The 24,900-nt window shown below is 38.1% G+C and overlaps 1 protein-coding gene across 4 annotated transcripts in view; it reads left to right on the forward strand.

The window, feature by feature from the left end:
* ZNF713 (zinc finger protein 713) overlaps positions 1 to 20,832 on the forward strand; it is a 60,500-nt gene extending 39,668 nt beyond the window's left edge. For 2 of the 4 annotated variants that reach the window (XM_027614073.2, XM_035721978.1), the window contains 4 exons: positions 947 to 1,149; positions 8,739 to 8,865; positions 9,201 to 9,293; positions 19,401 to 20,832. In XM_027614073.2, the coding sequence (XP_027469874.1) occupies positions 8,832 to 8,865; positions 9,201 to 9,293; positions 19,401 to 20,467 (1,194 nt within the window). In that variant the 5' untranslated portion in view covers positions 947 to 1,149; positions 8,739 to 8,831 and the 3' untranslated portion in view covers positions 20,468 to 20,832. The remainder of the gene's footprint in view (positions 1 to 946; positions 1,150 to 8,738; positions 8,866 to 9,200; positions 9,294 to 19,400) is intronic. The other 2 variants (XM_027614072.1, XM_027614071.1) reach the window with 1 other exon arrangement.
* Positions 20,833 to 24,900: the final 4,068 nt, after the last annotated feature.

Here is a 24,900-nt window from a genome sequence, read left to right on the forward strand (position 1 = left end):
TTTTTTTCAATAAGTACTTTTTTGTATGTTTTTATATTAATATAAATTAATATTCTAATTAAAAATATAATTCAAATAAGGATATTTTTTAAAAGAAGAAAAAAAGAGAAGAAACTGGCAACCCAAGTGGAAGATCATCATTAGAATATATAGAAGGAGGGGCTCCTGGGTGGCTCAGTCAGTTGAGTGTCTGCCTTTGGCTCAGGTCATGATCCCAGTGTCCTGGGATCAAGCCCCACATTGGGCTCCATGCTCAGCAGGGAGCCTGCTTCTCTCTCTCCCTCTGCCTGCCTGTCTGCCTTCTTGTGATCTCTCTCTCTCTCTCTGTGTCAAATAAATAAATAAAATCTTTAAAAAAAAAGATATAGAAGGAAAGTACTAATTAAAATAGCCAAAAAAGGAACTACAAATGCAGATATTAAAGAATGTAGACTATTAATTCCTTGTTTTCCTCACCCTGGTGCTACCCTTAAGAAGCATGGGGAAAGTAGAATGGAAATTAGAAATAAAAGGCACAGAGGGAAAATATTCATAAATGCAGAAAAGACATCTTTGTGGTATGATGGTAAGAGCATAGGCTTTAGAATAAGATCAAAGACGAAATCCAGTTCCTGCTATTTATTAGCTGTATGTTCTTGGATAAATTATTTAATTTCTTCCAGCCTTGGTGATTCCTCTCTAAATTGCCTATGTCACTTAATTGAAATATATTTTAGGAAGATATGTTATCAAAGCATGAAAATTAATTTAAGTAAAATGCTAGTACTATACTTAAATATTGACTGTTAACTTATGGGGGAAAGCACGTGTTTGTAACACTACACTCATTCTAAAGAGTATTACACCCATGAAATGGGTGGTATTTTGGAGGGATTAGGTAGTAAGGGAAGAGGGGGAGGTATATATTGGTTCTATGTGCCTGTGTTTATATGTGTGTGTATCTTAGAGCAAAAGGATTATTAAAAAGCATTGACAGTGGAGGACAGGACAGAGCAAGATGGCGGAGGAGTAGGAGACCTAAATTACCTCTGGTCCCAGGAATTCGCTGAATAGGGATCAAACCATTCTGAACACCTACGAACTCAACAGGAGACTGAAGAAAGGAATAGCAGCAACTCTCTGAACAGAAAAGCGACCACTTTCTGGAAGGTAGGACACGTGGAGAAGTGAATCCGAGGTGATATTCAGGAGGATAGACGGTGGGGGAGGGGGCCTCCGTGGGCCGCTTCTGGCAAGTGATAGAGCCCGTGAAGCACAAAATCAGAACTTTTAGAAGTCGGCTCCGCGGAGGGACGTCGCTGCAGTAGCTAAGCGGGGGGTGAAACCCTCGCGGGACAGTGTGGTCTCAGGACCCTCGGGGTCACAGAAAGACCGGGGGTGCCTGAGTGTGGCAGAGCTCCCAGGTATCCGAGCGGGGAAGCCGGCTGCAGAGACAGAGCCAAGGCGCGGGCTCTCAGCTCGGGGTTGCCATAAACTGTGATCCGTGGCCCAGTCGGGCCACTGCTCCTCCAGCAGGGACCCAACAAGCGGCATATCCGGGGAGACTCCCCTTCCTCCCCCAGGAGGAGCGGCACGGGAGCGCACCGCAGGGATCTGCTGGGTTTGGAGACTCCACACGGGGTTGGGGGCCAGAGATAGAAATGCTCGGTCACAGACCGGGTGAGCACGGAGTGTGGCCAGAGACCGGGGAGACTGGAGTGACTGCTTTTCTCTGGGGGCGCACTGAGGAGCGGGGCCCCGAGTTCTCAGCTCCTCCAGGGCGGAGATTGGGAGGCCGCCATTTTCCCTCTTGTCCTCCAAAGCTGTACTGAGAGCTTGCAGGGAACAAAAGCTCCCGAGAGCAAACCCAAGCAGATGACTTAGCCCAGACCGACAAGGGCGGGTCAATTCCGCCTCCGGCAAAGACAATTGGGAACCACGGCAACAGGCCCCTCCCCCAGAAGATCAGCACGAACAGCCAGCCAAGACCAGATTTACCAATTAATGAGAACAGCAGAACTCCAGCACTAGGGGAATACAGCACATAGAATTCATGGCTTTTTTCCCATGATTCTTTAGTCTTTCAAAGTTATTTTTTTTAACTTTCTTTTTTTTAATTTTTCTTTTTCCCTTTTTCAACCAACATCTTATTGAAACCTTTTTTAAAAATCTTTTTTATTTTTCATTTTTAGAGTCTATTCTATCCCTTCATAGTAGTTAACCTTATTTTTGGCATATATATATAAGATCTCTCTTTAAAATTTTGGGATATAGTTTCTTCTAATAGACCAAAATATACTCTAAATCTCTAGTGATGGCTTTGTCGTAGTCTCTGGCCTGATCACATTCTCTCCCCGCCTTTTTTGTAAATCCTCTTCTTTCTTTTTTCAACCAACTTCTTATCTTATCAATTCCTTTTATAAGATCTTGTATAATTTTCATCTTTACAGTCATATTCCATCCCTTCATCGTATTAACCCTTATATTTTGTACATATATGCTTTTCGTTCTTTTAAAATTTCAGGAGGCACTTTCTCTAACGGACCAAAATATGCCCAAATCTAGTGTGGCACTGATCTATGCATCAGCCTGATCATATTTGATCATATTCTGTTTTCTTTTTGGTTTTTTGTTTGTTTGTCTTTATCTTTTTCTTTTTTATTTTTTCTTTCTTTCCCTTTCTTTTCCCCCAGTTTCAGGTCTCTACTGATTTGTTTAGTATATATTTTTTCTGGGGACGTTGTTACCCTGTTAGCATTTTGTTCTCTCATTCATCTATTGTCCTCTGGACAAAATGACAAGATGGAAAAAATCACCTCAAAAAAAGAAAGAACAAGAGGCAGTACTGACTGCCAGGGAACTAATCAATACGGACATTAGTAAGATGTCGGAATGAGAGTTCAGAATGATGATTTTAAAGATACTAGCTGGGCTTCAGAAAAGCATGGGAGATATTAGAGAAACCCTTTCTGGGGAAATAAAAAAACTAAAATCTAACCAAGTCGAAATCAAAAAGGCTATTAATGAGGTGTAATAAAAAATGGAGTCTCTAACTGCTAGGATAAATGAGGCAGAAGAGAGAATTAGTGATATAGAAGACCAAATGATGGAAAATAAAGAAGCTGAGAAAAAGAGATAAACAATTACTGGATCACAAGGGCAGAATTCAAGAGATAAGTGATACCATTAGACCAAACAATATTAGAATAATTGGGATCCAGAAGAAGAAGAGAGAGAGGGGCAGAAGGTATATTGGAGCAAATTATAGTAGAGAACTTCCTGAATTTGGGGAAGGAAACAGGCATCAAAATCCAGGAGGTACAGAGAACCCCCCTCAAAATCAATAAAAATAGGTCAATACCCTGATATCTAATAGTAAAACTTATGAGTCTCAGAGACAAAGAGAAAATCCTGAAAGCAGCTCGGGACAAGAGATATGTAAACTACAATGGTACAAACATTAGACTGGCAACAGACCTATCCACAGAGACCTGGCAGGCCAGAAAGGACTGGCATGATATCTTCAGAGCACTAAGTGAGAAAATATGCAGCCAAGAATACTATATCCAGCTAGGCTGTCATTGAAAATAGGAGAGATAAAAAGCTTCCAGGACAAACAAAAACTAAAGGACTTTGCAAACACGAAACCAGCCCTACAAGAAATATTGAAAGGGGTCCTCTAGGCAAAGAGAGAGCCTAAAAGTAACATAGACCAGAAAGGAACACAGACAATGTACAGTAACAGTCACCTTACAGGCAATACAATGGCACTAAATTCATATCTTTCAATAGTTACCCTGAATGTAAATGGACTAAATTCCCCAATCAAAAGACACAGGCTATCAGATTGGATTAAAAAACAAGACCCATAGATATGCTATCTGCAAGAGACTCATTTTAGACCCAAAGACACCCCCAGATTGAAAGTGAGGGGGTGGAAATCCATTTACCATGCTAATGGACACTAAAAGAAACCTGGGGTGGCAATCCTTATATCAGACAAATTAGATTTTAAACCAAAGACTATAATAAGAGATGAGGAAGGACACTATATCATACTTAAAGGGTCTATCCAACAAGAAGATCTAACAATTGTAAATATCTATGCCCCTAACATGGGAGCAGCCAATTATATAAGCCAATTAATAACAAAAGCGAAGAAACACATTGACAACAATACAATAATAGTGGGGGACTTTAACACCCCCCTCACTGAAATGGACAGATCATCTAAGCAAAAGATCAACAAGGAAATAAAGACTTTAAATGACACACTGGGCCAAATGGACTTGACAGATATATTCAGAACATTCCATCCCAAAGCAATAGAATACACATTCTTCTCTAGTGCCCATGCAACATTCTCCAGAATAGATCACATCCTAGGTCACAAATCAGGTCTCAACCGGTACCAAAAGATTGAGTTCATTCCCTGCATATTTTCAGACGACAATGCTTTGAAACTAGAACTCAATCACAAGAGGAATGTCGGAAAGAACTCAAATACATGGAAGCTAAAGAGCATCCTACTAAAGAATGAATGGGTCAACCAGGAAATTTTTTAAAAAATTTAAAAATTCATGGAAACAAATGAAAATGAAAACACAACTGTTCAAAATCTTTGGGATACAACAAAGGCTGTCCTGAAAGGAAAGTATATAGCAATACAAGCCCTTCTCAAGAAACAAGAAAGGTCTCAAATACACAACCTAACCCTACGCCTAAAGGAGCTGGAGAGAGAACAGCAAATAAAGCCTAAACCCAGCAGAAGAGAAATAATAAAGATCAGAGCAGAGATCAATGAACTAGAAACCAGAAACACAGTAGATCAGATCAACAAAACTAGAACCTTGTTCTTTGAAAGAATTAACAACTGATTGTTAAACCCCTGGCCAGACTTATCAAAAAGAAAAGAGAAATGACCCACATAAATAAAATCATGAATGAAAGAGGAGAGATCACAACCAACACCAAAGAAATACAAACAATTATAAGAACATATTATGAGCAAATATATGCCAGCAAATTAGATAACCTGGAAGAAATGGATGCATTCCTAGAGATGTACTGACTGCCAAAACTGAACCAGGAAGAAATAGAAAACCCGAACAGACCTATAACCACGAAGGAAATTGAAGCATTCATCAAAAATCTCCCAACAAACAAAAGCCCAGGGCCAAATGGCTTCCCAGGGGAATTCTACCAAACATTTAAAGAAGAATTAATACCTATTCTTCTGAAACTTTTCCAAAAAATAGAAATGGAAGGAAAACTTCCAAACTCATTTTATGAGGCCACCATTACCTTGATCCTAAAACCAGACAAAGACCCTATCAGAAAGGAGAATTACAGACCAATATCCTTGATGAACATGGATGCAAAAATTCTCACCAAAATACTAGCCAATAGGATCCAACAGTACATTAAAAGGATTATTCATCACCACCAATTGGGATTTATCCCTGGGCTGCAAGGTTGGTTCAACATCCTCAAATCAATCAATGTGATACAATACATTAATAAAAGAAAGAACAAGAACCATACAATCCTCTCAATAGATGCAGAAAAAGCATTTGACAAAGTACAGCATCCTTTCTTGATCAAAACTCTTCAGAGTATAGGGATAGAGGGTACCTACCTCAATATCATAAAAGCCATCTATGAAAAACCCACAGCGAATATCATTCTCAATGGGGAAAAACTGAGAGCTTTCCCCCTAAGGTCAGGAACACGGCAGGGATGTCCACTCTCACCACTGCTCTTCAACATAGTATTAGAAGTCCTAGCCACAGCAATCAGACAACAAAAAGAAATCAAAGGCATCCAAATCGGCAAAGAAGAAGTCAAACTCTCACTCTTTGCAGATGATATGATACTTTATGTGGAAAACCCAAAAGACTCCACCCCAGAACTGCTAGAACTCATACAGGAATTCAGGCAAGTGGCAGGATATAAAATCAATGCACAGAAATCAGTGGCATTCCTATACACCAACAACAAGACAGAAGAGAGAGAAATTAAGGAGTCGATCCCATTTACAATTGCACCCAAAACCATAAGATACCTAGGAATAAATCTAACCAAAGAGGCAAAGAATCTGTACTCAGAAAACTATAAAATACTCATGATAGAAATTGAGGAAGACACAAAGAAATGGAAAAATGTTCCAAGCTCATGGATTGGAGGAACAAATATTGTGAAGATGTCAATGCTACGTAGAGCAATCTACCCATTCAGTGCAATCCCTATCAAAATCCCATCAAGTTTTTTCAAAGAAATGGAGCAAGTAATCCTAAAATTTGTATGGAACCAGAAAAGACCCTGAATAGCCAGAGGAATGTTGAAAAAGAACAGCAAAGCTGGTGGCATCACAGTTCCGGACTTCAAGCTCTATTACAAAGCTGTCATCGTCAAGACAGTATGGTACTGGCACAAAAACAGACACATAGATCAGTGGAACAGAATAGAGAGCCCAGAAATGGACCCTCAACTCTATGGTCAACTAATCTTCAACAAAGCAGGAAAAAATGTCCAGTGGAAAAAACACAGTCTCTTCAACAAATGGTGTTGGGAAAATTGGACAGCCACATGCAGAAGAATGAAACTGGACCATTTCCTTACACCACACACAAAAATAGACTCAAAATGGTTGAAAGACCTAAATATGAGACAGAAGTCCATCAAAATCTTAAAGGAGAACACAGGCACAACCTCTTCGACCTCAGCCACAGCAACTTCTTTCTAGAAACGTCGCCAAAGGCAAGGGAAGCAAGGGCAAAAATGAACTATTGGGATTTCATCAAGATAAAAAGCTTTTGCACAGCAAAAGAAAGTCAACAAAACCAAAAGACAACCGACATAATGGGAGAAAATATTTGCAAATGACATATCAGATAAAGGGCTAGTATCCAAAATCTATAAAGAACTTCTTAAACCCAACACCCAAAGAACAAATGATCCAATCAAGAAATGGGCAGAAGACATGAACAGACATTTTTCCAAAGAAGACATCCAAATGGCCAATGGACATATGAAAATGTGCTCAACATCGCTCAGCATCAGGGAAATCCAAATCAAAACCTCCATGAGATACCACCTCACACCAGTCAGAATGGCTAAAATTAACAAGTCAGAAAATGACAGATGTTGGTGGGGATGTGGAGAAAGGGGGACCCTCCGACCTGTTGGTGGGAATGCAAGCTGGTGCAGCCACTCTGGTAAACAGTATGGAGGTTCCTCAAAAAGTTGAAAATAGAACTACCCTACGATCCAGGAATTGCACTACTGGGTATTAACCCCAAAGATACAAATGTAGGGATCCGAAGGGGTACATGGACCCTGATGTTTATAGCAGCAATTTCCATTATAGCCAAACTATGGAAAGAGCCAAGATGTCCATCGACAGATATATGTATAAAGAAAATGTGGTATATAGAGAGATAGATAGATAGATAGATAGATAGATAGATAGATAGATAGATAGATAGATAGACACACACACACACACAGTGGAATATTATGCAGCCATCAAAAGGAATGAAATCTTGCCATTTGCAACGATGTGGATGGAATTGGAGGGTATTATGCTGAGCGAAATAAGTCAATCAGAGAAAGACATGTATCATATGACCTCACTGATATGAGGAATTCTTAATCTCAGGAAACAAACTGAGGGTTGCTGGAGTGGTGGGCTTGGGAGGGATGGGGTGGCTGGGTGATAGACACTGGGGAGAGTATGTACTATGGTGAGCGCTGTGAATTGTTTAAGACTGTTGAATCACCTCTGAACTACACTGTACCTCTGAAACAAATAAAACAAAAACAAACATATAATAACATTATATGTTTAAAAAAAAAGAAGAAGATAGCAGGAAGGGAAGAATGAAGGGGGGGAAATCGGATGGGGAGACAAACCATGAGAGACTGTGGACTCTGAGAAACAAACTGAGGGTTCTAGAGGGGAGGGGGGTGGGGGGATGCGTTAGCCTGGTAATGGGTATTAAGGAGGGCATGTACTGCATGGAGCACTGGGTGTTATACACAAACAATGAATCATGGAACACTGCACCAAAAACTAATGATGTAATATATGGTGATTAACATAACAATTAAAAAAAAAACTAATGATGTATTAACATAACATAGTTGTTATTTGATTAACATAACGTAATAAAAAAAACATTGACAGTGGAGAAAATTTAGAGGTGACCCTTTTTTATTTGAATTTCCTAACTGTAATGAGGCAGTCTCTTTTACTGATCCCCACATGCATCATGTGTCTCCTACTCTGAACAAACTGTTTGCCCTTGTTGCTTTTTTTTTTTTTTTTTAACCCACTGGATTATCCTCTCTCCAGTTCTGTCCAGAGTTTAAAAATCTGTTAAGGATACACAAAATCCACCAACTTGACACCTCCTTACAGTATTTCAATCAATTCTGAAATCTCTTATTTCTGAAATCTTACAGCATAAATTTCCCATATTTTTTGATTGTTTAGATGATGAGAGTCTTTCCCTTGCAACAAACTGTAAAAACCTTAAAAGCAAGCATTACTTCATGCATGTTTTTATGTCTGACTTGAAAGATGATAGATACTGTTGTTCCAAAAATTTTGACCTAGATTACTGAGAGAGAGCCCTGAAGACAGCACAACGGCTCAGACATTCTAACCTTTTTCACTGCTGCACTTTGCCCCTTCCCCAATGGGTCCCTGTAAAAACTGGTTTCTGGCTAAGCAGGGATGTACTTAATATTTTCAGGAATCACTGACATTCCAGGACGTGGCAGTGAACTTCACCAGAGAAGAGTGGGACCAGCTGTACCCTGCTCAGAAGAACCTTTACCGAGATGTGATGCTGGAGAACTACAGGAATCTGGTAGCACTGGGTAAGGATGTTGTCCCTGTAAAAGTAGAAACTATTCTAAATGGGTTTATTTCCTTAAGTGGTGAAAATTTCTAAATCTTTTGTGAATGTAGTTCAGGCCAGGACAGAAGGCTAATCAGTGCTGGAGACAGAGGACCTTTGTTTCCTGCTGTTTCTCCTCAGGTAAAAGGTCTTGACTTTATTGAGTTTGAGATGGGTAGCTTTATTTTGCTGCCTCTGAAGTTTCCCCTTTCTAAATCCAGAGGCCCTAAAGACCAAAAAGGTTGGAAATGAGTTCTGAGCGAAATTTTTGTTTCTCATACAAACTTCTATGACATACATTTTTTCCATGAATAGGGCATCAACTTTATAAGCCAGAGGTGATCTCTCATTTGGAGCAAGAGGAGCAGTGGGTGATGGAAAGAGAGAGCCCACTGGATACTCACACAGGTGAGGAGCAAGCATTTGGGTATTTGCTGCTCAGTGAAGAGAAGCAATTGCTTCTGAAATATTCAATTGACTGTGCTCCAAGTCTCTACCTCTGGGATTTAAAGAATACTGAGGCCTTTTTAAAAATTCAGTTTATATTTGACTTTGTTCCAAAGTGGAAATGGCCCTCTTATTTTTTTCTAATTAAACAGATAATATATACTTATTATTAAAAAACTCACACAACACAAAAGTTAGTGTGAAGGTATTAATTTTAACGTTCATAAATACCTTGATGTTGCAAATCTCCACATAGCACTTTCTGTTTTTTATTAATACATCCTCTCAGTATTCTTTAAATCTTTCTTTTCCATATCAAAGATCTTCTGCCATTTTTTACCTACTTTTCATTTTTTCCTTTTATTATCAAACTCTTTAAACTTGCCTAAAACCCATAGCCTCAATTTTAATTCTCTTGATTACCTTTGTGATATGACCCCTATCCGATCTGTACTATTAAAATTGTCCTCTTGGAGATTACCACTAACTTCCTTCATTCAAATCCAGTGGCTAAAACAAACAAACAAAGGAAACAGTTATTGTCTCCTCTAATCTTGTTGCATTGGATTGTGTTGACTTTACTTTCTTGAAATTTTCTTCCACTCTGGCTTGTGATGTACACAATTCTTACCTCTTGTAGTCTGTGTCCAGTATCTCTATCTGCCCCTTCATTGCTTTCTCTCCCTTTTTATTTTTCTAAAGGCATGCATTCCTACAGGCTTGTTGCTCTGCTCTGTAGTACATTGCTTTTAAGTAACCCTTCTATGGTATTTTCCCATTTCTATATTTTTAGCCTCAATATTTCACCCATATTCTCTTCCCAGATTTTTAGATATTTTTGTTTATGAATGTCACACTATCATTTTAATTAAGTATTTCAAAACCTGGATCTGTTTACGTTACACTCTCTTTAAAGCACCCATTAAATATGAGAGTTCTTAACCAAAAAAACAAAACAAAACAAACCCCCAAACCCTTAGCTCCCTATTGTTGGCATACCACCTACAATGTTCTGCCCGGTTATATTAGTAAGTAGTTGACTTTTAAATGTATGCCAGATACTGAGTTAGGTATTTTACACTCTAGTTTATTAAGCCTGGCTAAGCTACCCCATCTCTATTTAGTTTCCAACCTGATTCTTTGCTCTGGCACCTGTTTTTCCCATTTGGACTTGGTTTTCTGTCATTCAAACTTCAGCTTCTTTTTCAAGGTGGCTTTGACTTGGCTGTCCTTCTTGCTTCTAGTGCTCCAGGTCATCTTGAGTAGGAAACCTGTTCCTCTTTCAGCCTCAATGAACCTAAATTTTGGTCTGACCAGTGCTGGCATCCCATGGATAGAAGCTAATAAAACATTTTTTCAGGAACCCCTAACACTTTCCCCAACAACAGTAGGTGATGTTATTTCTATGAATCTCCACACTTTGAAACCTGGGAAGTAGAAAACTAAAGGAAGAAAATGAAAAACTCCCTTCCCACGTGAATTGCCAGCATAGGCACTTACAGCAAAGAACTTCTCTTAGGTATGTATTTTTTTCCCCACAGGCGTATCCATTCGTAGGCTCCAAGCTGTCTCCCATTATGTCTCTATCCACAGACCCCCAGCTAGAGAAAATAATCGCTAACTTGAGAAAATTTCCAGAACTTATTTTGTGGATGCCTAAGGCTCTTGGTTCACAGGTCAGCTCGAACAAATGACTTGCTCATTCCTTGTCGGGAATAAGCAGCCTGGCCATCTCCTCCAAGGAGACAGCTTGCATTTTTGCATTATCCTATAAGACACAGGAACACAGTGACTGGTTCCTCTTATGAGGATATGGTAAAACATTTCAGTTGATGGACTCATCTAATTCTGGCTTGCCCTCTGGGGTACTGCTTGCCTTACTGGCATCTCCTGATGCCTATTTACCTAGAAACATCTTCCTCACTAAGGTAAGATCTAGAAAATGTCCAGTGGATTTAGCAACAAAGAGGTTAGTAATTATATTAATTAATAAGAGAAATAACAGGGGAGTGATTAGTAGTTACCAGTTAGTACATTGTTGAGTGAACAGGAGGTAAAAAGGTAGACCTGGTAAGTACGCAGTATTCTTACAAGATGCTAGAATGAGAAAGGGGGACAATAGAGGATATATGGGAGAATAGAAGGTAGTGTCAAAAGAGGGTTGTTCTAAGCAGGAATGGTTTTAGCTTGTTTATAATACTGAAGAGGAGGGGTTAAAAGAGGGAGTAAGCAGAAAATAGATACAAAATACGGAGCAAGGTTCTAGAAGAGATGGAAGTGGGATTAGGAAAGAGATTAGGGTGATTTTGCATGTAAGTAAGTTTGTTCGTGACAGATTTGGGGGAGTTCACGCATGGTTATTTTCTATTTTCTTGGTAAGGTTGAAGGCAAGGTCTCCTGTTGAATGTAAAGGAATGGTGGGAGTAAGTACAGAATTTCAGGAGCACTTGCTCTAGTTTACTAAGGTCAATGGTAGCTGACCAAAGAGATTACCAAGCAGAATCCAAATGAGATTTTGCCCTGTGGATTTGTGGTTTCCAGTGTCTATGCCTATGCCATTTCTCCTGTTCTACTCGGCACCAGAAAGGCTTTGTAGAGCTCAGGCTGAGGCCCTGTTAGATGGGTGGAACTAAAGGAGGAAAACTGAGAGTTTGCGAAGTCAAGTGATTTGACATAGATTCCGAGAAATGACAAGAAGTAAGGCCTGAAGAGGACTGGAAACTAGAAAACAATAGAAGAGTCGAAGCAGTGGAGTTCTAGATGAGATCAGAAAGCAAGTAGAATGTGAATAAGGGCATAGTCTACTCAACTGGGCAAAAGAGTGTGACACTGAGTTTGAGATTCTTTATATGGATCTAAGTTCAGAGTATAATTGTATTAATCAGGTAAATAATTGTTGAAGTGGAGTGAAGATAAAAGCACAAACAACTACCAGTTAGAAAACAAGATGGAAGAGAAGAGCCCATTTAATAGTAACTAAAAAAATAAAACACCTAGAAAAAAAAATTTTTTTTTGCTTTTGATAGAAAATCCTTTATTGCTCAATCAAGACATTTATGGTGCTGGTTGGTTTCTAGTCATCCCTACGCACAAAATAAATATAAGTAACAGGAACAATATATCAAATAATATATCAAAACGCACCTGAACTGTCACATGTGACAACTGACTTATATAACGGATATTCATTTTGGGGGAAACAACAAGACTGTAAACTACCTAAATGTTGACCAATAAAGGTTAAATAAATTATGGTATGCACATACATTAGATTACTATATAACCATTATAAAGAATGTGGATGGTACTCCTGGGTAGCTCAGTTGGTTGAGCATCTACCTTCGACTTGCGTCATGATGGGATTGAGCCCCGCATCAGCTCCCTGCTCAGCAGGGAGCTTGCTTCTCCCCCACCCACTCCCCCCACTTGTTCTCTCGCTCTCTCTTTCTCTCCAAGCAAAATAAATCCAGGCATTTTCCAGGAAAATGGGCATTCTGTACATGAAGCAAAGTCTATCGTTTCTGGGTCACCAGGTCTCAGGGAAGGAAGGCAGCCCCAGTGCTACAAAGGCCCACCTAGAAACAAGCCAGGCAGAACACTTCCCTGCCTTCCCCCAATCTCCACACAGCCAAAATTAATCACCTTATGACTCACACACACTCCAATGCTTGCTTGAAATAAAGCCCTGCCATCAGGATACAGGGTTCAAATGGAAGAGAAATTCAAAACAGTTAGGGAGCAAAATTAAATGCACTAGAAATAAACTTTTAACAAGAAATGTGCAACACCTGCATGAGGAATTTTAAAACACTCTGACAGGGGCACCTGGGTGGCTCAGTTGGTTGAGTGACTGCCTTCGGCTCGGGTCATGATCCTGGAGTCCCAGGATCGAGTCCCACATTGGGATCCCTGCTCAGTGGGGAGTCTGCTTCTCCCTCTGACCTTACCCCCTCTCATGAACTCTCTCTCACTCTCTCTCTCTCTCAAATAAATAAATAAAATCTTTTAAAAAAAAAGTTTAAAATTTTTTTAATTTAAAAAAAATTTTAAAAAAACCACTCTGACAGACAAAAAAATAAACTTGAATAAATGGACATACCAGGATGTCAGTGTCCCTAATAAACATGTAATGTAATCCCATAAAAAGTGCCTTCAAGATTTTAGAGGAATCTAGATAAGCTCATTCTAAAGTTCATATTGATTATATGTTGGCTAATTGAACATATAAAAAATAGAATAGAATAGAATAGAAAAGAAAAGAGCCAAAACAAAAATAATCTGGAAAACTCTGAAAGGAAAAACAATAAAAGGGATTATTTAAACTACATAATACACAGTAAAATTTTATTAGAACAAGGCAGACCAACTGAACAGAAAAGGAAATCCAGAAATAGACCCAGATGTATGCAGGAGTTTAGTATATGATAAAGGCATTATTTCAAATCAGGAGGGAAAAGATGGACATATTTTTTTAAAATTTTTATTGTTATGTTAATCACCATACATTACATCATTAATTTTGGATGTAGTGTTCCATGATTCATTGTTTGTGCATAACACCCAGTGCTCCATGCAGAACAAAAGGTGGACATCTTAATAAAATGGTTTTGAGACAACTGGCATTTAAGAAGTAGACTTTTTTTTTTATTTGAGTATAATTGACACACAATGTTACATTAGTTTCAGGTGCACAACATAGTGATTCATCTTTATGCTATGCTCACCACAAGTGTAGTTATAAAAGGTAGACCTTTTAGTGAATAGTGAGTAGCCATCTGGAAAGAGATAAAATTGGGTCCATAACTTACCCTTAAACCAAGATACTCCAAAGGAATCAGAGACATTAAATGTAAAACATGAAACCATAAGAGACCTGGAAGAAAACACAGGAAAAATCTTTTATAACATTGAAATAGGGAAATCATTTCCAACTATGATTTAAAATCTAGAAGCCATAAAAGAAAAGATTTATATATTCAAGGGGCACAAATCCCCAAGCTCTGCGTGGTGTAGAATAATAAGCAGGGTAAAAGGCAAGTGGCAGTAAAGGGAAATATTTGCAACATATCAAAAGGGCTAAGCTCCCATTAATAAAAGGCTCCTCTAAAGCAGAGGCCAACAGCCCAATAGAAGTATACATATATCTGAACAGTTCTTAGATAAAGGAATACAAATATGTTTAACATAAGGAAAAATGTTCAGCCTCACTCATCAGAGAAACACAAATTGAAAATGCAGGTGACCTTTCCTCACCCATCAGTTTAGCAAAAGTCCAAAAATTTGTCTGCACACACTGTTGATAAGTCTGTAGGGAAGAAAGTACTCTCATACATTGCTAGTATAAGATGAACCACTGGTCAACATAAGGATGTCTTAGATTATCAAGGGGGGGTTCCCTCTCCAGATAACCCTGTTTGGCATTGTAGACTCTTTGGATGAACAAAACATTGTCTACAGTCACATGTTTTTGTAAACAATTTTATGGGAACCCAGCCACACTCACTCTTGTCACTCATATTGTGTGTGGCTGCTTTCACACTATGACAGCAGAGTTCAATAAACAATAAAGCCCATACGACCCACAAAACCTTAAATATTTACTATATGACCCTTCACAGAAAAAGCTTACTGACCTCTGCCAAAAGTTTTTAATTATTTATAACCACTACTCTCATTAAGAAATTCATTTTTATTGCAACCCATAAGATATGTATAATCTATAAAATTGAGACAAAATCTTACCATTTATCCTTACTGCTATGTCTGATGAACTCTGATAGTTTCTAATCTTTTTTAGCCTATTTTGTTTCAGTTTTAATTCATTGTTCTACCCACTAAATTAATTTTATAACCCACTATAAATCATAGCACTTTTCTTTTTTAATTAACAAAAGAGAACTAGAAATACTATAGGGCTTTACACATAGAAAGGATAAACGGGGCACCTGGGTGGCTCAGTTGGTTAAGGGTCTGCCTTCGGCTTAGGTCATGATCCTGGCATCCTGGGATTGAGCCTGTATCAGGCTCCCTGCTCGTGGGGAGCCTGCTTCTCCCTCTCCTCCCTGCTCGTGCTCTCTCTCTCTCATAAATACATACATACATACAATCTTTAAAAAAAGAATAAACTTTTTAAAATGTTTTCCTCCCTCCTTTTCTCCCTAATTCTTTCCTTTTCTCCCTCCTTCTCTCCCTTCCTCTTTCCTTTCTTGTTTCCTTTCTTCCTACTTCTAAATAATTTCTTTCAAAAGGCATTGGATGAGGCTAAGTTGTCTACTAGGTGAGGTATGCAGTAGTGCAGAAGGCCCTTCAAGATGTTGTGGTTGCCCAGTGGCATCATAATATGCTCATACTAAGATTCTATCTAGAAGATATCCCTCCCTAGATACAAAGGATGTCAGAGGTCTAGGTACCCTAGAAATCTAATTTTATTAAAGGCTCATAACCCCAAGAGTTGATCCAGGGAATATGGAGTCAGTGGGGACAAATAGTAACCACACTGAGACTAGTCTATGCAAATCCCCTATTTTTCTTGATGTAGAGCCCTTAGGCTCCTGCAAGAATAATGAAAGCCTGATGAACTGCAATAAGCTAAAGGGTCTTAGTCTGTAGCCGTGACCAAGATATTGCACTTCATTTAGAACTTGGGCACAAAATAGAATTCATGTCATTCTCAGTGTAGGCACAGGAAGCTCTTCTGCTTCCATATCTGAAAACACTTTCTTCCCAAGCAGCACTTTTTCTATAATCTCAGACAACAGAGGGGTAGGCAATATAAGATGTGATAGGGAATTGATTCAGCAGAAGTATAAAATAGGACTTGGGAGCTTCAGTGAATGGTTGGGTTTCTAGCCAGGTAAGACCAAACCATGAAGAAAGTAGACAGTGGATGAGTGAATAGCACCTCTACATGATCTCATATACATAGCTTGATAAAAGTGTTCATCCTCATCAATGCCCACCCTCCTTTTAAGGTAAGTTGCAGTCATGTCTGCTAACATGGAGGCTTAGGTTAGGTAAGGAGCTAAAGCAAATGGATCAGAATTTGTTCCTCACAAATGTTCTTCACAAATAGCCCAAGATAATCACTGTCTCAGCTTGGCGTCTAGACTCTATACCCTGGCATCCCACTGGGATGTAAATAGGTAGCCCTGTGACTGAAGATCTGATTTGCCTTGAGGGTATCCAGAGTGGGGGAACAGTGCCTGTATAGTCCATGCATTGTCACTCCTCCTGGTATCAGTAGATAACAAGTCTGCCAACCAGCAACACTTTTCCCTTTTCACTCAGAGGCAAGACATGGAAAGAAGGCAGTCAACAAAGTGGCCATGAGTATGTTGATCAAGCTGCCATGTTTCCAGGAATAAACAAAAGTTTTGGAAGCTAGGTCATAGGGAATGAAGGCCCTGAATTCTACTCCTAGGCAGAAGGAGTTGTGTCTTCAAACTCCAGCCAATTATGCTAAACATTTTAGGGCCAAAGTCCCTAGGCAGACAAAAGCATTTTGGCTGAAAATAAAGTGATCCAGTTGATAATTTGGTTGAAATGGTCAATTGGTTTAAAACAAGTCTTTTAAATCACTATTTTTTCCACATACAATTTTAGACCAGAGTAAGTTCTGTTTGAGTATCTTTTTGTGTATCTTTAAGCATATTGATCTGTTTTTCACAATTTTCTTTTTTTTCTTTCTACAATTTCTATTTCATGTTCGGCCAACTATTCTTGCTATGCGGTTTGCGATAACACTAAGTCCAATGCAACCTCAATGTGAATTGATTAAAAATACTTTGATATATCCATAAAATTGGATATTTTACAACCTTTAAAAATTATGGAAATGTATTTGTTGACATGGAAATGTGTTCAAGTTATGCAGTAATGAAAAAAAGAAATATACAGGGGCACCTGGGTGGCTCAGTCAGTTAAGTTCCAGACACTTGATTCTGGCTCAGGTCATGATTTCAGGGTTGTGAGACCAAGCCCCACATGAGGCTCCACACTGAGTGTTTTAAGATTCTCTCTGCTCCTCCCCTACTCTCTCTCTGTCTTAAAAAACAAAAAACAAAACAAAACAGTATGATGGTGTAATTCCATTTTATTTTTCCAGGACGATTCTTGGCATAATTATTAATGGTGCTCCCTTTTACTGTCAAGTGTCCTAATTAGGATGATAATCATATGTGCCAGCTTCAAGGGAAACACTCTTTCAGCTTTTATATGCATTCCTTATGGTTGAAAGACCAAGACTAGTGCATAACTTACATTTGAGAAAGCTAAAGCAGTCCAAGGCCCAAGAACAGCTGACTGATGAAATGGCTTTTATTTTTTTTTAAGATTTTATTCATTTATTTGACAGAGAGAGGGAATACAAGCAGAGGGAGTGGGGGAGGGAGAAGCAGGCTTCCCGCTGAGCAGGGATCCTGATGCGGAGCTCGATCCCAGGACCCTGGGATCATGACCTGAGCCAAAGGCAGACGCTTAATGACTGAGCCACCCAGGCGCCCCTGAAATGGCTTTTATAGGTGAGCCAAGAGAAACGGGTGAGTTAGGATCTGTCTGCACTACCCAAGTTTGTCAAGACAAGGTGTCGTGAGTGTTTATGAGTCATCCAACATCTTCAGTCTTGTCCAATAGGATTCATTGCTGTAGGGATGGTCCCAAAGGACTATCCAAAATAGAGATTTGTCTATCCAGATCATGGAATTGAGGAGAAAGAGAGGTCCAGCTAAAACCTCCCAAGAGACATAAGAGTTCTCAAAGTGGGTCCTATTTAATCTTCTGCCAAGGTGAGAATGGGAAGCTACCCAGTCATACAAAATTTGGCCTCTTAATCCCTCCCTCCACACAGCTTCTACCATCAAACTCTTGTTAGAAGGGAACTAAACAGGGGTACCTGGGTGATTCGGTTGGTTAAGTGTCTGACTATTGATTTTGGCTCAGGTCATGATATCAGGGTCATGAGATTGAGCCCAACATCAGCTCTGTGCTGGGTGTGGAGTCTGCTTAAGATTCTCTCTCTCCCTCTGCTTCTCTCCCCGCCCCCCCCAAAAAGGGAACTAAACAACATTTAGTGAGTGAAGAAAGAGGTGGCCAGGGAAATAGTTAAAGTGGGAAAAGAAGTGAGAGAGTAGCCAGGGGAAAAAACTAGCAGGAAGAGAGTAGGGTGGGGAAAGAGGCAGGTGGTGGGGAGAAAGGAAGAATATGATGCCCAGGGGAAGGAAAAGGGATTGATTTTGGAGTTCTGATTATTAAACAAGTGACTAAACATTTTAATTACTGAATAGAGACTGTGTTTGTAACTTAATGTAACAGTAGGAGTATCTGTTATCTAAGAATTAGGGGGAACCATGGAACCTGCCCAAATCTCCCAGAAGCAGAATAAGAATGCCCCCCATTAAATTAAGTTTAAAGAAGTGGTAGGAGACTGAAATGAAATTTTGTTTTTATCACAATTCATGCTTGTTCAAAATATGATTTACATTTATATTTATATGAACACGGAAAAAAATTGACAAGACAAGCTCCAAACTATTAACAATAACGACCTCTAAAGGGTGAAATTCTTCCTTTATGCATTTCCATATTATTTGAATGTGTTATTATAAGCAAGTATTCATTTTATCATTTTAAACAAAAGATTAAAAATAAGGAGAAATACTTTTTAAATAAACAAGTAGCTGGCACTACAATAGAATAATCCACAGATGAGATTTATAAGGTGGTGTACTTGGACCTGTCTTCTTCAAATATAGTCTTTCCTCTAATATCTCCCACCTCTATGCACAGACCTTTCTCTGATATTTCTTATTCTCCTTTCCATTTCCTTTCAGCCGTGGGTACTCCTGGATGATCTCTTATGATTACCATACAGATTTTAAAATTTCCCACTGCTCACTGCTTTCTGTCATCCTTTTATAGTCTCCCTTGTTACATGGCCATATTTTAAAACTTATGCCACATATGCCTTGTCCACATTACTGTCAGTTTCACTTTGTAATTCATTGCACAACAATTTCCTTTTTCAAAACAGAGAAGATGGCAAAATATTTGTATGTTCTGAATTTCTTTTAGATGGGGAGAGTAGACCTGAAATCAAAAAATCAACTCCAAACCAGAATATTTCTGATGAAAATCAAAATCATGACATGATAATGGAGAGACTAACAGGAGATAGTTTCTGGTACTCCATCTTGGGAGGACTCTGGGATTTTGATTACCAGTTAGAGTTTAACCAAGAAAACCAGCAGAGACATTTAGCACAAATATCTTTCACCCACAAAAAGATCACACAGGAGAGAAGCCATGACTGTAATAGATTTGGAGAAAACTATAACATGAACTCAAACCTTATTATGCATCAGAGAATTCCTTCAATTAAAATACCCCTTAATTCTGACACACAAGGAAATAGCATCAAACATAATTCAAACTTGATTTACTATCAGGGAAACTATGTAAGAAGTAATCCTTATGAATATAATGAGTGTGGAAAAATCTTCAATCAACATATTCTTCTTACTAATCATATTCATACTGACGAGAAACCCAGTGAATGTGAAAAAGTTTTCAGCCACAATTCATCTCTTACTCAACCTCAGATAGTCCTTACAGGAGAGAAGCCCTATAAGTGTGATGAATGCGGGAAAAGATTCAGCCAGAGGATACATCTTATTCAACATCAGAGAATTCACACAGGAGAAAAACCTTTTATATGCAATGAATGTGGGAAAGCCTTCCGTCAACATTCATCCTTTACTCAACATCTGAGAATTCATACTGGAGAGAAGCCCTATAAATGTAATCAGTGTGGTAAGGCCTTTAGCCGTATCACATCCCTTACTGAACATCATAGACTTCATACCGGAGAGAAACCTTATGAATGTAGTTTTTGTGGGAAAGCCTTCAGCCAGAGGACACATCTTAATCAGCATGAGAGAACTCATACAGGAGAGAAACCCTATAAATGTAATGAATGTGAGAAAGCCTTTAGCCAGAGTGCACACCTTAACCAACATAGGAAAATCCATACTCGGGAGAAATTATGTGAATATAATAAATGTGAGAAAACCTTAAGTCCCAATCCTTCACTTACCCAGCAGCATGTAACTCATGGGGGTGGGAATCATATGAATATATAAATCTGGGAAAATTTTTGGTCAGATCTCTTCATCCCATTCAATATCAAATTATTCATAGAGGAGAGAAAGCTTATAAATAAACTTTTAATGCATAGAAACTACATAAATCTAGGTCTTAAATTGTAGCATATTCCCAGGAGGTTATAAATAGTGAAAATAATTTATTTTATAAATAAGATTATATTAAGAGTCATGTTCCAAATCTGATATAAAACTTTTTTCAATGATCAGACATCTTGTAGGCAATAATCTGTAACTTTTATGATATAAACTTTTTAAATTATGTAAGCATTGATTAAGGCAATGATGTAGTGTAACTAGTCACATAAACTTGAAATAAACATAAAAGCAATATTTCTCAAACTTCATAATTTGTGTGTTTCCTTTACAGTTTTTATCATATTCAGTGTTTATTTAATATTTTTCTTTAAAGGGACTCAGAATTTTTAACCTTGTCCTAGGAAATAGTATTTGTGGAAATTATGAGTTTTATATGTCAATTATATTTGTCCTAAAATAGATATTTATCAAAATATATATAACTTCCAAATTAAAAATATCCGTTTGATGTACCACCTAAATCTTCTGTACCTTTATTTGAGAAACAATGTGACAGCTATATGACAGTGTTTATTTGTTTGTTTGTTTTTTAGCAACTTTTGCATTTTCATCAAACAAGTCCTAGGATCACTTTAAGAAGAGTCTTGGAGGAGACTAAGGGTCATAGTGATTAACTTTAAAAAGTGATTCAGAGAAGTCTACTTTTCTATTCTGTTGTTCTAGTTTTAAATTTCCTTGTAGCAAACAGATTGTTTTCACTAAATTGGGTATTCCTGCTATATTTGTGGGTTTGAAGAGAGAGGAGTTTCTTGTTGTTGTTTTGCGTTGCTTTGTTTTTCTATAATGACCAGGGGCTGAGAGTCCCTACACATCCCTGAACAACTGTGAGAGACAAGAAGTAGGAGACTGTACCAGATGTTGAGCTGTGGTTCCATGATGAGGATAAGAACCAGTGAAGAGTCTAACTGGCTTATATAAACAACTAAGGAAGTATTACTAATTGGCTTAATAATTCATTTTATTTATTGAAATATATTTATGTAACACCTGTTTCCAAAAAGAATTTAAGGTGGTTAAATTTTATTTTTGTGACTACTGCCCTGTTTAACAGATAATCACATTTTGATGTTACAAAGCATTATAAATGTAAACTGTCAAAAGCCACAAACAGCTGCACGTTTGGGGCTGCTTCAGTTTCTTGGTTTTCTGTTTTTCTCTCTCCTCAGGCATGGCTTGAAGAAGCCATGAGGCTAAGGTAGGATTGCATTTCCCCTGGCCTCCTCACCTTTTTTCTTCTAACATAGCTCCCAGCTCAAAGACTTTTCTAACTTTTTCCCTCCGGAAAACTAGATTTTATAAAGTTCTTGGGTCAAAGCTGAAATGATTTGAAGGCATTTAAGAAACCAAAACACTAAAAACGAAGAAAGTAATGAAATGAACTCATTTCTTCACAGACATTAAACTTTTCAAAGTACATTTATGCCCCATGCATCAGTGGATGTGAAATAGTTCATAAAATCCTGAGTTACTATAGTCAAGAAGGATTTTTAATAGTATTTTGTGTCTGTGTAGTAGGGATCCATTTTCAGGGCAGATCCGTTCTGAAAATATCTCTTCACCAAAATAAGCTACATTTAATATTCATTTGCCATAAGGAGGGCACTCAGATTTCAGAAAGATAGTGAGCTAAGGTGAAATCTCAGACAATTAGAGGCATGTATTAAAAGAAGTAATGGTTAATTACAATTTGTAAAGGCTTTGATCAAAGTTTAATTTTGCAACCCGGGGGGGGGGGGGGAGACATATCACAAAGAGTGTTAAGGGCTCCAATACAAGGCAGTGTATTGACACAGGTGAAAAATGAAAACAATGGGATTTTCGGGAGAGTTTCAGCAGAAGTTGGATAATCCTAGAAAAGAAGAGTCTGGACTGAACCAGACCACAGTTGGCCAAAGATTTTCACCAGTTCTTCATAATAAATAGGACTTATAAAATTAGAAACTTATTAAATATTCTTTAGGGTCATAAATTATAATGTTTATCTTAGTTGTTCAGTAAACTATATCATTCTGGGATCAATTTCTTTTCATGTCCTTTGTTCTCTTCAAAATGTTGCAAGTTAAGGAGTGAACCCTAAGTATATTGATTACATCAAAATACTTGTTCTTGGAGTAGAGAAACCAGAGGAATAGTACTCATTCAAAAACCCATTACTTATGACTTACTTCCGTGTAGGAGGGCAAGGCATTACCCCTTCACATATATTAGTTCATTTGGCCCATCCAAACAGGTGTCATTGGCCTTATTTTATGAAAAGAGATATTTAAGTTTATACATAATAATAAATTATTAATTCAGGATTTCTCACTAGAAATGTCACTAGAACATGGATCATCTACTGATTCAGTGGATAAAAACAGTACCTGGAATAGCATTTTATAACACATTGAAAATATTTGTTGAATATATAAAGTTAATAAAGCAAAAGGTTGCTGCTCAACAAAATCTGTGTGACTTTTTCAAACTTCAGAGCGTTAAAGGATCGTCATGTTGATAGATTCTCTTATGTCCAAAGGCCTAGTGGGCTTGGAGAAATATATTTGTTACTATTTGTATTTTGATTAATGTTTATTAGTTTAAGAAACACATTCTTTAAGCAGTCAATATTCCTCTAATTATTCACAGCTGTAAAACTAATAAATAAAAACTTAGGAATTTCTAAAATTAGATAACCCCACTCTTTTAAGCACTGATTTCAGATTTAAACACATCTAAACATTTCATTAAAATCACAAGCCTAAAATTTAAGATTGTATTAAATGTTCTAAATACCTTAAGAAGGGGCACCTGGGTGGCTCAGTCGTTAAGCGTCTGCCTTCGGCTCAGGTCATGATCCCAGGGTCCTGGGATCGAGCCCCGCATCGGGCTCCCTGCTCAGCGGGAAGCCTGCTTCTCCTTCTCACACTCCCCGCCCCCAACCCGCTTGTGTTCCCTCTCCCACTGTGTCTCTCTCTGTCAAATAAATAAATAAATAAAATCTTTAAAAAATAAATAAATAAATAATAAATAAATAAATACCTTAAGAAACAGGTAAAAAGTGGCGCCTATGTGGCTCAGTCATTAGGCATCTGCCTTTGGCTGGGGTCATGATACCAGGGTCCTTGGTTCGAGCCCCACATGGGGCTACCTGCTCAGCAGGAAGCCTGATTCTCCCTCTCCCACTCCCGCTGCTTGTGTTCCCTCTCTAGCTGTGTCTCTCTCTGTCAAATAAATGAATAGAATCTTTAAAAAAAAAAAAAAAAGGAAGGAAGGAAAGAAAGAAAGAAAGAAAAGAAATGAAACAGGTAAAAAGGGGGCACCTGGGTGGCTCAGTTGGTTAAGCCTCTGCCTTCAGCTCAGGTCATAATCCTGGAGTGGTGGGATAGAGCCCCACATTGGGCTCCCCACTCAGCAGGGAGGCTTCTCCTTCATGCCCCTCCTCCTGCTCATGCTCTCTCAATCTCTCTCTCAAATAAATAAAATCTTTAAAAAAAACACACACACACATGTAAAATGTACTCAGAATATTAATTATACCAAAACCACGAAAATGTTACCTACATGGATTTAATTTTTTTTCTTATTCCTTATTTGAACACTTTCCCAGGGTTTCAGTTTTTCTTTTGTTCCTAGGTTTAGGTTGTTCCTTCCAGATACTATTTGTATACCTTCCTTGGGTTCTAGTAATCTTATCTAACCCAAAATAAGAATAATACCTTCAGACAAATTAAGTTGCAATTTACAGATTAGCAACTGGCTGATTCTTAGGTCATCCATAAAACTTAGTTGCACAGACCAAATAACTTTTCTCTGGTCTCCTTTCATTACAAAATATTGCTTATTATGTCATGGAGAATTTTAAGACCTTTTTGTATAGATTTGAAATTTTGAACTTTCCCAAAACCATCTGTCCCATTGCCCTGTCATTTTGGTATAGGAATTTTATTGACTAGCATTATTTAAAGCTTTTAAATAAATTCTCTTATACATTACTGGTAGAAATGCAAAATGGCACAGCCCCTGTGGAAGGGAATTTGGCAGTATAGAGCAAAACCTAACATGCAATTATCCTTTGGCTCAGCAAACCCATTCTAGAAATTTACACTGAAGATACACCACTAATAATAATAAATTACATATACACAAAGTTACTTATTGAAATACTGGAGAAAAAGACTAAATGTTTACACAAGAAATATTGCTCAACAAACTATGGTACATCCACATGGTAAAGTTCTATGCATCTGAAAAAGAACAAGCTAATCTGGAGTAAATGATTCTTTTTGAATATGTTAAATAAAACAAGTGTGAAAAAAACATATATAGAATGTTAC

The sequence above is a fragment of the Zalophus californianus genome, chromosome 10, assembly GCF_009762305.2.
Source record: "Zalophus californianus isolate mZalCal1 chromosome 10, mZalCal1.pri.v2, whole genome shotgun sequence".
NCBI classification, from domain to species: Eukaryota; Metazoa; Chordata; class Mammalia; order Carnivora; family Otariidae; genus Zalophus; species Zalophus californianus.